Source organism: Natator depressus, chromosome 1 (genome assembly GCF_965152275.1).
Source record: "Natator depressus isolate rNatDep1 chromosome 1, rNatDep2.hap1, whole genome shotgun sequence".
Taxonomy (NCBI): Eukaryota; Metazoa; Chordata; order Testudines; family Cheloniidae; genus Natator; species Natator depressus.
In genome coordinates, this window is record NC_134234.1 from 109840462 (window position 1) to 109855315 (window position 14854).

Consider the following 14854-nt stretch of genomic DNA (forward strand, 5'->3'; position numbering starts at 1 on the left):
CTCTCATAAGGTAAGTTTTCCATTCCTCAGATCATCCTAGTAGCCCTTCTCTGCAGCTGTTCCAGTTTGAATTTTTCTTTCTTAGACACGGAAGGCCAGAATTGCACACAGTATACCAGATGAGATCTCGACAGTGCCTTGTGTAATGGTAACAACACTTCCCTATCTCCACTGGAAATACCTCACCTGATGCATCCTAGGACCACAGATGCTGGAACAATTTGTATAGTGGGGATGCTGAGAGCCACTGAACCAAATTTAAACCCTGTATATGATGGAAACTACTTCAATGGAGAGGATGCAGCAGCACCTATGCCTACGGCTGCATTAACCTTTTTCACGATCGCATCTCATTGGCGGCTCATAGTCATCCTGCAAACAACCAATACACCCAAGTCTTTCTCCTCCTCTGTCACTTTCAGCTAAATCCCCAGCTTATAGCAAAAATTCTTGTTGTTAGTCCTAAGTGCATGACCTTGCACTTTGCACTATTTAATTTCATCCCATTTCTATTACTCCAGTTTTCAAGATCGTCCAGATCTTCTTGTGTGGTATTCCAGTCCTCCTCTCTAGCCTAATTCTCTCACTACAAGTGCCCCAAACCCCTAGTTTAAAGTCATGCTTCTTGACTGCCTTCTTTTTCATGACCTTCGATATTCAATTAAAGCAAAGTTACAAGGACTCAAAAACAATGCAAAATACACCGGAGCATGAAAAGCTTGTCATAACGTTTGCTTGGAGTCCTAGCAAAAATAACTGCATATACAAATGAGGAAGATGCTGTTAACATTGGAAATTCTAAATAGTAACACATATGCAGGAATTGCTTTGGCGAAACCCTTTGCACTCTTATTTCTTTTCATTTGCAAGAAGGTTGTTGTGGTTTTGCTTATTTTGTGTGTATCTAGGTCTATGTTGGGGTTTTCAAAAGCAGCATAAGGGAATCAGATACCTAAATCCCATTTAATTCAATGAGGTCTGAATACTTCATTCCTTAGGTGAATATCTAATTCCCTTATGCCCTTTACAAGTCCCAGCCCTAATGAACTATAGTAGAATATAAAACAATAACATTGTACAGTAGCAGTACTGCATATGATTACATTAATAATTCAAATATACAAAAGCAAACATAAGACGTGCCAACAAAAATAACAAATTACTTGTTTGGACAAGGTGAGCAGCAGTCTAGAGAGGGTTAAGGGATCCCTGCCTACCACACAGCTGGAGGCAACAAGAGAAAAAAACCTCTGGGGCTTGTAGCCAGCAACTAAAAGTTGCTTTATTTTATGTCTTTTGTGTTCAAACAATAAATGGTGCCCTGAGCCAAGGGCCTTAAAGGGAGTTGGGTGTGGTGTTCCCTTCCCTTCCCAGGCCAGTGATTCAGTCCCCTCTCCCAGCTTACACCTGGTTTTTGTTAAATACCTAGGCTCAGTTTTAACATTTCCTTAATAATTATTGATACTAAAACACGCGGTTTACTTTACTGGGCCATCACACATTACTCTGCAGTAGGTGCAAGTGTCTGCAGTGTTTTAAGCTTACTTGTGGCAGATGACAGGGATGCTGGAACAATTTTCAGAGCAGGGGTGCCGACAACCATAGAACTAAACTGGAAGTCCTGTATATAATGGAAACCACTTCAAGCCAGGGGGTGCAGCAGCACCCCCAGTGCCCCTAATTCCAGCACGTATGGTAGATCATCAGTTGATGCTAATGGATTTATCACTTTTCTAACCCATATAGATTGACACGTACAGAAATGCAAAAATCACCCCCTAAAAATTACTCTACCCCACTAATATCTGATGTGTACTGAAAGTGTTCCAGAATACTGTGATAGCGCTTCGGCAGTATCAAGAGAAGCAGGCATGTAAGATATACACAGAGAGGGGTTGGGCTTCCTGGTACACATAGATAAAATGCTCTGTGCATTGCCCAAGGAACACTTTATCAATTTCCAGACAGCTAGTAAAAGCTCCCTAATTCTTGCTGGTGATTTTTCCAGCCATGTGAACTGCAGGTTTTTATTACAGAAAATAAATACTCTTTCTTTTTTTTTAAATCATCCCTACTTCAACCAGATCTATCTGCAATTTTTAAAGCCCAACTAGAGAACAGGCAAACAGAGAAGTTGCTATTCTAGTTTGATGTGATTTTTTTTATGTTACGGGGCACTTTCAGACTAGGTCATGTAATACTGAACAATAATATCAATCATGCTTAGTTCAGTTCTAAGGAGCCTCCATGGCTGCGGGTTCAAAAAGTCTCCATGGATGAAATTCCCCGCTGTGCAGAGGTCCAGTATTATACAACCCATAAATTCTACTAACTCCCAATTTTGAGGCTTTAAGAGGTACACTGGCCTTTTATCTGGCCCTCTGCATGGGGGGTGGGGGTGGGGAGGGGAAGATTTCATTCCATGAGCTTTTTGCTGCCAGGAAGGCTAATGCTATGTCTTCAAGGAAAAATTTTAAAATAATCACCTCCTTTAGCTATCAGGGAACACTGTGTTCCATGTCACCTCTCAAAGCAGTGTCCCCGGCCTGCCCAGCCCAGCTGTCTATCTGTGCTCTTTACACTGTCATCAAAGGGATTTGAATTTAGCATGCTGCCAGTGTGCCCATGTCATCATTCTCTTGGCTGGAGTCATAGAGGAGCATTCTGCCAATCTGGGAAACAAGCTACAGTCAGACCTCTTAAACATACTGCATAGCTGCTGACAGTGTCCAACATATCCAAAGGAATGTGGTGCAGTGGACTGTGGGTAAAGAAGAGCTTATTTGCATAAACTCCACCCCTTCTAAATTAGCTCTGCAACTTTCAGAAGCTTACTGCCACTTAAAAGATTGAGGTTTTAATTGGCTTTTCAGGCAGGCTGACCTTGGCTGTCAAAGAGCCAGGATCTGTGTGCGGATGGCTGTGGATAACATTTAATGAATCAAAGCCCTTAGGAAGTGCCCTTTAAAGAAAGGCCTTTTTAATTAGAAAAGGCTTCTCTCCACGGTAATGCCCAACTTATGAAAACAAGGCAGATATGCTGGCACATGTGAGAGTTGACTTTATTATATTAATATCTGCCTACCTACCACAGGGTGTTATGTGGCATTAACAGCAAGATTCCATTTTGCAGCTACATTCTGTTCAGCAGCTGGGCAGAAAGAAGCAAACATAACAAACCGATCCCGTCTACCAAAGCAAAGCCTGGGACACGCAAACTTTACGCAGAAGTTGCTATTATTGTCCACTCTGAACATCACATTCCACTGGCACGTTTCAATTGACATTGGCTGCTCATTATTATCAAGTTTCATATCGCACTAAACACTTGCTACACTTGACAGGAAAGCACAAGCAAGATAAGACTTTCCAATGAGTAACTTTAATATCCATGGCAATGCCTGCCTTGGGCCTGTGTGCCCCTGCTATGCCACAAAGGCAATTTAACTCCAATCCTGCAAAGTGATGAATCCCTCCTGCAGCATTCTCAGCACCCTGTTTTCATTGACCTGCTCAGCACCTTACAGGACTGGGCCCTTTGTGAGTACTTGTAGTTGCTGCATTATGGCCCTTTGTGAACACAGGAGTAGCTATAGAGTGACATGCATGAGGAAATAACCTCTCTCTACAAACATACATCAATACTGTACACACCCGAAAGTGTAAATATCTTGATAGAAGGTTCAATCAATATTTTCCCAACATTTATACGACAGAACATAAGTGCCCGATAGCAAATTATTTAACATATTGTCCTTTCAGGACTTTCCTACAGATAAAGAAAGCATCTACCTTTCTGCACATTACCCCTGAAACATTATTCATGTTAGCAAAGGATCATTTGCATTTACAGCTTTAAGGCTAGAACTTAAGTGGTCATTTTTGACCTAATGAAGGCTGACATTGTCTAAAGCCATACCTAGAAGGAGTAGTAACAGCGTTTTGTTAGAATGAGTAAATACAAAGGAATGTTCGTCCTCAAAATACCCTAGGTACAAACAAAATCGGGCATTTATCAAGGAGAGACTGGAGCAGGATTACATTTTTGATGATCTCTCAGCCCCTCTCATAATAAATTGATGATTAATCTGATGATATATTTGCAGTGATCTTCAGGCCAGTGTTTAAGAAAGGGAAAAGAATCCCACCCTAACAAATACGCATCAATATCCATGCAATTACAAAGTGATAATTTAATTCAAGTGTCTTGAACATTGAAGGAAAAAAGAAAGATCTGATTATACAAATAATTGAGGTAATTAGTTTACCTGTAGAGATATTTCAGGTGTGATGCTTAAATGTATCACTTACTCTAACTATCATTGGTTTAAAAGATGAATTTAGGGGTCCTTCACTGTAACTTTCTGCTATGTATTTTGCTTGTGCTGCTGTTCTAGTGCAGTCCTGGAGTTCTGCTTCTCTGTCATTTGTTTGGTCAGACCCTGACCTCCTGGCTTTTCCTTCAGCAGCAACATTTTCATCCTTTGCTAAATCATTTGATGATAGTTTACGGTACTTCTCAAAGCCAAGCTGGGTTTTCCTCAGTTCTACAGTATTTTTATCATGTTTGGATACATCATTTGATGGGGGTAATTTTTGGTAGTTATCAATGTCATGCCAAGTATTCTCCTCTAATGTTGAATCACTTCGATGCATCATGAGATCACTTGGCAATGAAGCTTGATACTTCTCAAAGTCACACAAACTATTTTTCTTTCCTGAACTATTAGTTTCATGCTTCTCCAGTTTACTTGAGGAGGGTAACTGGTATTTCTCAGCTTTGCGATGTGGATTTTTCTTTTCTGTAGTACTAATTTCATGCTTCCTAAAATCATTTGATATTGGTGTTCGTTGCTTCTTCTCTACTGCAGTATTTTTTCCATGCGTCACCAATTTATTTGATGAGGCTAATTGGTACTTCTCAGAGCTATGATGTTTATTCTTCTCTTCCACAGTGTTAGTTTCATGCTTTCTAAAATCATCTGATTTTGGTATTTGTTGCTTCTTCTCTACTGTGGTATTTTTTCCATGCTTGACCAATTTATTTGATGAGGTTAACTGGCACTTCTCAGAACTATAATGTTTATTCTTCTCTTCCACAGTTTCAGTTTCATGCGTCACAAAATCATCCAACAATGGTGTTTGTTGTTGCTTCTCTACCGTAACATTATTGTCATGCTTCACCAATGAACTTGATGATGGTTTTTTATTCTTCTTAGTGTTACACAAGGTATCTCTCTCTACTGCAGCTTTCTTTCCATGCTTCTGTAGTGCATTTCTTGAGAGTAACTGGTACTCTTCAAAATTTTGATGGGTACTCTTCTCTTGAACAGTTTTGTTTTCATGCTTCCCTGTACTTCTTGATGATGGCTTTTGGTAATTCTTAAAGTTACTCTGGATATTTCTTGCCTCCGCAGCATTATTTTCATGTTTCATTGATTCACGGGATGAGAACAGTTGGTATTTCTCAGTATTACAACAGGTGTTTTCATCTTCTGTTGTATTATATTCATTTTCCACTAAATCTCTTGATGGCATTTGGTATTTGATGTTACACAAGGTATTTCTCAGTCCTGGAGTGTTAATTTTATTCTTTGATGAGAGTAATTGGCATGTCTCAAAACTAGAAGAATTCTCTTTTGCATTATTATCCTCATGCTTCATAAAATCACCCGATGTTGGTATTTGGCACATCTCAGAGTTACACAAGGTATTTCTCTCTGCTGCAATAGCTTTCTTCTCTACCATCGTATCATTTTCATGCTTCAAGCCATCATCTGATGACAGCATTTGGTACTCTTCATATTTATGTAAGCTATTTCTCTCACTTGCACTATTATTTTCATGTGTCACCATTTCATTTAAGGAAGGAAACTGGTTTTTCTCAAAGTTCTCATCTCTCATCTCATTTTTATAATTCAGAGTATCATTTGAAGTTGGCAGTTGGTTCTGCTCCAGATTACGCCAGGGTCTTGTTTTTACCACAGTATTATTTTCATGCTTCTCTGATTCATTTGGCAAGGGTAGTCGGTACTTTTCCCAGTTAATCAAGGGACTTATCTCTTCTGCAGTATTATTTTCACACTTCCCCAGTTCATTTGGTGAGAGTAACTGATTCTTCTCAAAAACATGAAGGATATTCTTCTCTTTGGCTGTATTATTTTCATGGTTTGTGACATCACTTGATGATGGTAGTGTCTGATAATTCTCACCGTTATACATAGCATTCTTTGCTATAATATCATCTTTATGCTTTGCTGACTCATTTGAAGAAGGTATTTGATACTTATCAGAATTATGACAAGCCTTCTTATCTTCTACACTATCAGTTTCATCTTTCACCAAATCTTTTGATGATGTGATCTGGGGCTTTTCAATAGCATGCCAGATTCTTTGTTCTGTAGCATTGCTTTTGTGCTTTGTTAAATAATTTGATGATCGACATGTCTCAGAATTAGGCCAGGGATTCTCTTCTGCAATGTCACTTTCATGCTTCATGAAATACTTTGATGGCATTTGATAAGTCTCCAGATGACACAAGGTACTCCTTTCCCTGGCAGTATTGTTTTCCTGACTTGCCATTTCATTTGATGAGGATAATTGGTCCTTTCCAAAATTCTCTTCTGGAATATAACACCTGTGCTTCACTAAATAACTTGACAATGAACTTTGGTCCTTTTCAGTATCAGAGCAGATATGCTTTTCTTCTACAATACCACCTTTTTCCTTCTTTGAATCATTTGATGAGTGTACTTGGTATGTCTGATTCATAGTCAGATTTGATACATTAGTGCTGAAATTATCAATGTTATTTTGTGGGCTGAGCATTTGATGTGCTTGTGATTCCTGGTTTATTTGTTCACTTTGCATTTGACAATCAGACAGCTTGTTTGGGTTTATCGCTGGCTCCTCGTCTTGCTTAGCTGTGACTTTGCAATCATTTTTTCTAGAACTAGGAAATATTTCCTGTTTATAGTGAAATTTCTCTCTTTTTACAGCTGCTTTTGAATGTTTGCCTTTAAAATATGATGCATTTTCTTGCCTTGGCATGAGTGGTGGCATTTTGTCAGGAACTGGTATTTTGACAGTTAACTGCAGGTCATCATTTGGAGGCACTACATTCTGCGATGCCTGAGCTACTGGGGAGCAAAACGATGGAATATTTTTCAATAGTTTCTCCTCCGGGAAACATTTTTGGCTTGCAAAGAGAGGATCCTTTTCTGACTCTGAGAACTCTATTTCTGTCTCCTTTGAACTGCACGCATTCACTGTTATTTTAGGAATCTCAACCTCTTTAATATCCTGGGGACTATGTGCACTGGATCCTTCAGCTACACCAGAAAAAGGCGAGTTAGTAGATGGATTGTCTTCACTAACATTTTGAGCAGCTTTATTATTTCCTAATGAAGATGTATCAAATCCAGCTACTATGCTATTCCCCATGTGAGATAGGCTGGGTTTAGATAAAGTAGGAATGCAGTCTGCAAGGGCTTTATTTTTACAGAAAGTAGAAGAGCTGTCTTGATTAGGAAGAAAATCAGGTCCTTGGTTTGTGGAATCTATTTTAGTCTCAGCACTATCCTTGTCGTCACTCATGACCTTGAGCATGACACATTGTACAGTTTGCATCTGTCCTTTGTACTCTCTGTCTTGTGCCCTATTTTCTGGCATTTCATTCTTACCAGGCTTAAGATCATGTTTGCTGTCAGAGTCACTCATCTCTCCCATTTGAGTGCCATGATCAAAAGGCTGATTACTATCAGTGTTGTTGGTCAACCAGCTCCAAGGATGGCTAATTTCAGTCACAACACTGAATCTAGGCATTGGAGCAGTCGTACACACTAAACACTGGGACTGAGGGCTATTTAGAACCGTGGCTGTCACAGTGTGAAGCACTGTGACCTTTGGTTTGTGAATAGCTATTCTATTTGGGACCTTTGTATTATTTTTCTCACCTTTGTGCAACAGCAATGTTTTCACCTCTGTGGCTGAACAAACAGAACTAGCTTGTTCAAACTTTTCCTTCAGTTTGGAGAGAACAGAATTCTTGCTGATTATTTTTGGCAAATTACTGCTTGGCTCTTTCTTTTTCCAGACAGAAACTTTCTCCTTAGTTTCTTTCTCCTCTGCAGCTAAAAATTTCTTCAGAATGTTTTTCACTGTATTTTTCCCACTCAGGCCATTCCACTTGACCCGCTCATTGGGCATTATCTGTTTGTTCTCTTCTGGTGCTTGACCACTTCCTTTTTTCTCCTTATTTTTGTCTGATTTGTTAACAGGGGCATTTAGACAGCCCCTGTTTGCCCACTGCTTTTCTTTAATGATTAGTTTGCCAACTTCTCGTGTCTTCTTTATGTAAGGTTCACGATTGTTGTTCATGAACTTGGACTGCAAAAGCTGGAATCTTGTGGGGCGCTTGCTGTTGTTTGTACTTTGGCAGTCAGGATTACAAATCACCTTGTTTCCTTTGCCTTCTGCCCATTTTGCCTTCTTCCTCGGCATCTGTGGATCGCAGGCCATGAGGTCTGTGATGTAAAGCAGCAGGCTGCTGAGGACAGCAAAAGCCCCTGGTTCTGTTGCCATCCTGTTTAGCTTCTTCTTCAGCACCATGGGATCTATCAGCAGCTTATCATCGCAAAACTTTGTACATTTAGTGCTGCATAAAACAAAATGAATGCTCTTTTGAAGTCATCAGTATTGCCTCTACTTCCTTACTCTGTATTACTTTTATTTTATTTATTAACAGATCCATTCTTTTATAACAGAAATCTTCTAAAACTTGTTTTACAACTTAAATCAAGACAAACTTAGTATTATACACAGATAGACAATTAGAAATTGGTCTGTGGAAGTCCCTACAGCTGTACTGACAAGACCCAAGACCAGTCACTTTCGTCTAATCTTATTCTTTTTAATTACATGTATAGTGCATTAAACAGAATACCTTAACCTACAGTTCTTAACTGGGTCATAGTTAGTTGCCTGTTAACAGCATGCAAAATATTTTAGAAGCCTTATGAAGCATCTTATGGGGTGTGTGTGTGTATGCAGGTTTTTAATAACAATCCTACATTGTGCAGCCTGCAATTTCTCCCGTGTTTTGTGACAATTGTTTTGTGACAATTGGACAGTAACTGGCAAATGTTCATGAGAATAAACAACACTAACAATGGTGAACAAAGCTCATCTGTGCCATTCCTGACTCTCTTTAAGTACTATTGTCCCCTGATATGCAAATGTTACCAAACATTTCCACTCCTGATAAACAAGAAAGAAGATGAGAACACACTCAGTATGGAAATACAGCTGTGCCTCTGGCTTAACATAAAAACAAAACCTGAAGGCTGAAAAGTGTAGATCAGCCACAGACTCAGGTTTCACTGTAGATACAATTTAAAAATTAGCAGGAACCTTTCCAGTTAACGAGGGGTCTAATCTAATCTGGGACATTTGGCACGTGGGAAATGCCCCCTTAAATCTATTTTCCAAAAGGATCACACCAATGACCAGTAGGACAGAACCAGAGATAGAGCACTTTATGTAATGACAGCCATGGCAATGTCGCTTGACTACTGCCCCCTTTCAGTATTTAGCCTGGAGCAGGAACTCTGGCATGCTGTCTCTACAGTTCAGTTTGGAGAATTAAGCCTTCAGAGAGTCGAGGACTTAAAAAAATGGTGCTGATTGGTTACTAAATAAAATACAGAACTTAGTGCAAAAGCTGCAGAGTGAAGTCAATAACATAAGACAGTGCTTTGGAAAAAACCGCAAGAAGTGTCAGCTTTCTAGCACCCATGAAAAAATGGATTACTTCACTGTGCAGTAAAATAGTGTTGTGAATGGAGTCCAGCCAACATGCCAGGCGAAGATTCGGAGTATTCATTTTTATGTCCTCTTCATTTATGAGCAGAAGTGGGACAACAAATTCTGTAAACTAAACCTGATGTACACGTATAAGGTGCATAAATAGAATGAAGAGAAGTTGCAAAACTGTTCACATTTTATGTAGTATCAATCTTCAAAACTGTATTCTTATAGGGCCAGATCCTGCCACTTTTACTGACAGCAGGTTTGTACACCATTGATTTCAATGGATGGGAAATTAAAACCAAACCTATGCTGTGATTTTAATGGGGCTACCTGCAGAGTAAAGGTACTGCTCATTGTCAAAAAGGGTGGCAAAATCTGGCTTTCAGGTGGCTACATTTCAAGTATACAGAAGAGAAGGCACTTAAAAATTACATACAACAGCATGGGTTCTATTTATAATGACCTTCTGGGTATTTTAAAAGACCAAAACAGATTTTGACAACTGGCTGATGTCTGTATAACAAACAACTAGACTCTGGGTTTCAACTGTGAATGACTACATTTCACCATAGCACAGGTGCCCTCCCCATACACAGTACATGGTAACACAGATTAAATACCCCTTCACGTAAGCAGTAACACACACAAGGACAGAAATATAATGAAGCCAGTTCTGATGTCATATTGAGAGTTCCATTTGTTACAACTGGTGTTTATTTCAGAAGGATGCCCTCACTGGCTATCATTGGATTGCAGTTCCCCCTCCTATTATGGAGAAGGGCATTTAAGGCAGGAGGAGATTAAGTAAAGTCACTCTTTTAAAAGGATATTTTTTTGGATTGCAATGGGCAGAGAAAGCCAAATGTTCAATGTATTTCAGTCAAGAGTTCTGATGGATTTATAATTTTGAAAACTCTTTTATCATGACATTTGAGCTGATTGTTACCAGTTTAATTTGAATTTTTTTTGTGAGAATTAAGAAAAAAAAGAAAAACTCAAGAAAAACTTGCTCTAGCTCTGCCCTATTTTTCTGTCTATCTGACCTCTGACTGCAAGCTTGCCAGGGTAGGGGCTGTTCCTTATTCTCTCTAAAAAGTGCCTACCATACTGTGGACATTCCCATAAACATACAATAAAGTATGGGCTAACCTGGCTTCCACTAGCATCAAAAGCAAAAACCCAATTGACTGCAATCGGAACAGAATCAGACCCTCTTGTTATTGGTTTGGAGTTCGTTAAAATAGCATTAATCAATCAGTTGAGGACTACGACACAATGATCATTAGGTGGTAAAAGAAACAGTAGTGAACTCTATTGAGGGTTTACCCAGAAGTCAAATCAATAGGATGTATTTTAGGGTGTTTTCATTAGGGTGCATTTTCAGAAATATTACACTGTTTTATAGGTACACAAAATAATGTTGTGTATGTCCTATGTCAGAATGTCTGGTCTATAGTCATCAGCTAGTAACAGAAGATGAACAAGAGATACTCTACCTATTCTGGTCATCTGAAGTTTTTCCAAGATGATCTCACCCACAAACGAGCATTACAATGCATTTGTGAAAAAGTCTGCTCTCTTGGATGACCATGTACCATGAAATATAAATCCTGGGTTCGCGATATGAAGTTATTTCTCTAAAATAAACACAGTTGTGTGGGGACATGGGGGAATGCTGATACTTTTGTCACAGCATTAAAACCCCCCAATACATTTCCTAAGGGAGCGTCTACTGCATGAAGTCCTGCAGGGAAATCTTGACCACATTGAATGGGAGTTTTGACCTTGATTCCAATGGGGGTCAAGATTTCATCCCTAATATTATCCCAACTACTGTCCTTCACACCTTGGACTATAACCACCTGTCATTACAGCTGAGAGGAACTGGGCAGAATGGTCCCTTAGGGCTGTTGTGCATAGTGGGAGGCTGTTAACACCATTTCATAAACAGTCAGAGAGTTCTCTGTTGAGAAGTGGAAGGCACTACCCCAGGCTATGAGCTAGGTCAGGGAATGAGGTAATAGCATTCTGGAACTGGAACCTGGAACTCCCCTCAGGAATGGAGGTCGTTCATAACTCTGAACAAAACGCCCTGGTTGTTCTTTCAAAAGTTTACAACTGAACATTGACTTAATACAGCTTTACTATGCTGAAGAAAAATGCTGCTTTCCCTTTATTTATTTTTGTAGTAGTTTATGTTTAACACAGTACTGTACTGTGTTGTGTGTGTGTGTCTGCTGCTGCCTGATTGCATACTTCCGGTTCCAAATGAGGTGTGTGGTTGACTGGTCAGTTCGTAACTCTGGTAGTTGTAACTCTGAGGTTCTACTGTACCTGGCTTCTCTTCCCTCCCCCCAAAAGCCATTTTTAAAAAGTATGCTGCCATCCGCCTTAGGAGATCTAGATAAGCTGTTTTCTGGATATTTTTATCCTAACTACATGATTTTAAATGTCAGAATGGGTTGATCACATATATGTCCAGGTGATCTAAGACCAGTTTCAAAAGATCTTGTTCGTTTGCTTATTTTAAATGAACTCCCTTCACCCCACCCACTCAGCAATAATATATTTTCAAGAGGCGAGCAGGCAATGTACTTATTTATGCGTAGTTGTTTGCAGTGGTGTTATAGCTATGTTGGTCCCAGGACATGAAAGACACAAGGTGGGTGAAGTAGTAGTTTTTATTGGACCAACTTGTGTTAGTGAGCTTTCGAGCTACACAGAGCTCTTCTTCAGGTCTGGGAAAGGTACTCAGAATGTTGCAGCTAAATACAAGGTGAAACAAACTGCTAAGCATAAGGAGTTAACACATTGCAAGAAACCATTCAAAATGAAGTGGGCAATTAACACCTCTGCAGTCATAGGACAAAGGTGAGTTAGTAGTTTACAGAGTGTCCTAATAAGATATATACTTCATGGGTCAGTATATTATTTATGCCTGTATCCGTAATTTTCACTCCATGCATCTGAAGAAGTGGGGTTTTTTTACCCACGAAAGCTTATGCCCAAATAAATCTGTTAGTCTTTAAGTTGCCACCACACTCCTTGTTGTTTTTGTGGATACAGACTAACACAGCTACCTCTCTGGTACAAGCCATACACTAGTATCTCTATTGTATCCATGATTTCTGGTGTCTATCAGAGTTATGAATTTAAGCTCCCAGGCTCACCTCTTGAAGGTATTGTGCCAGTTTCCTTTGGGGACGTAGACTGAGAGGTCACATATGGCGCTATTATTTTGGGACAAGCGTTTGCTCCTGGGTGATGTTTTTGTCTTTTATAATTTTTCTATATGAGTTCATTGGAGAGTGTAGTGATTGTCTTGTTTCACCCTTATAGTGATTGCTAGAGCATTTGATGCACTAGATGAGGTATACCACATGTTGCCATAGGTACTTGTAGTACCCATGGATCTTGAAAGGGGTCCTGTGAGGGATATTGAACACTGTAGCAGTGGAAATATGGCTGCAGGTTTTGCATCTGTTCTGGCAGGGTGTGGTGCTGCATTGAGTTGGTGTGTCCTGGTCTGTGGGGAGCTTGTTTCTGATGATGAGTTTGGCAAAGTTGGGCGTTGTTTGAAGGCCAGAAAAGAGGTTTGGTAAAGATTTTTCTCAAGATGTGGTCCCTATCAAGTTTGGGTTGTAATTGTTTGATGTTACCTCATATGGCTTCCAGCGTGGGGTGATAGGTGACAACTAGGGGTGTGTGGTCAGTGGACTTTTTTACTGTATTGAAGCAGGTTCTCTCGGGAGATTAGAATGACCCATTCCATGATGCAATCTAGTTCTCTGGTGGAGTGTCCTTATTTGGTGAAGGTGGTTTTACGTGTGTTAAAGTGTATATCGTGGACTTTCTCCTCAGAGCATATTCTGTGGTATTTGAGTGCCTGGCTGTGGATACCAGATTTCTTGGTGTGATTGGGGTGGTTGCTGGATCTGTGCTGGTAAGTGTGCTGATGTGAGGGTTTCTTGTATATAGTTGTCTGTAAGGTTTCTTGCAACATGAGTTAACTCCTTATGCTTAACTATCTGTTCCACCTTGTCGTTAGCTGTGACACACTGATTACCTTTCCCAGACCTGAAGAAGAGCTCTGTGTAAACTCGAAAGCTTTTCTCTTTCACCAACAGAAGCTGGTCCAGTAATAGATATTACCTCCCCCACCTTGTCTCTCTTACGTATTCACAGGCACTTCTGTGACACTCATCACTGTACTATGTGAGTGCCAAAAGCCTGATACACTAGCAGGCTGAAATGCAATCTAATCCCAGTGACTGGGTTAGCCCAGTAAAAGCCTTTGTAGCAGACACTGTCATGTCACAGACCTGAGGACAGTCAGACCCTATGCCTATGGGGCAGGGGAAATGTGTTCAGCACCTGAGCAGGAAGAGCTGCTGGAGGTAGGGCGGGGAGAGGGAGCTCATACAAATGCGTTTACTAACCCTCTGAACAACCCCTGGAGCCTGGCCCCTTCTCGCCTCTGTGCTGGGATTGGGGGGTTTCTGGAGCCCTAGGCCAGCAGTAGTGCCTATGGGGTCCTGCCGAGGGAGGGTAGTTTCCAGCAAACATACACTTTAGAGGCTTGGGGAGCTCTCCTTTTTACCATCAGTAGGTGGGTGGTGGGCGTTGCCCTTCTTAGTGCTCTTCAACCCACACTAAGCCCAGTCTCGTTGGCTGGCATGCACTGGGAGCACCATGGTTTGCCAGCGCTGCAAGGGAAGGCTTGTGTTAACAACAACAACAACAGTGTGTCCAGGGGTTGTTAACAACAACAACATCAGAACTTTTATGAAATATTCATGGTAGATTTCGTAAAAACCTTTTGTAAAAAGAAACAAAACAAACGCTTGGCCCTCAACTACTTGGGTTTCTGTTTAGGCATTATTGTTTCAATGTGTCTCAGAGAGGACTAGCTGAGCAGGGAGTGCAGAACAGGGGCAGTGCAGGTTTCCCCCATGCCACCTTGCTGACATGGCAGGACTGCAGGGGTACAAATGGTTTCATTGTCTCGAAGAGGCACTCAGCTTTTAAGAGGCCAAGTAATGCT

At 40.4% G+C, this 14854-nt stretch overlaps 1 protein-coding gene across 1 annotated transcript in view; it reads right to left on the reverse strand.

Moving 5' to 3' along the window:
- Positions 1–4067: 4067 nt before the first annotated feature.
- ADPRHL1 (ADP-ribosylhydrolase like 1) overlaps positions 4068–14854 on the reverse strand; it is a 40916-nt gene continuing 30129 nt past the window's right edge. Inside the window, exon 8 of the mRNA XM_074963998.1 lies at positions 4068–8656. Coding sequence (XP_074820099.1) covers positions 4282–8656 — 4375 coding nt within the window. The 3' untranslated portion in view covers positions 4068–4281. The remainder of the gene's footprint in view (positions 8657–14854) is intronic.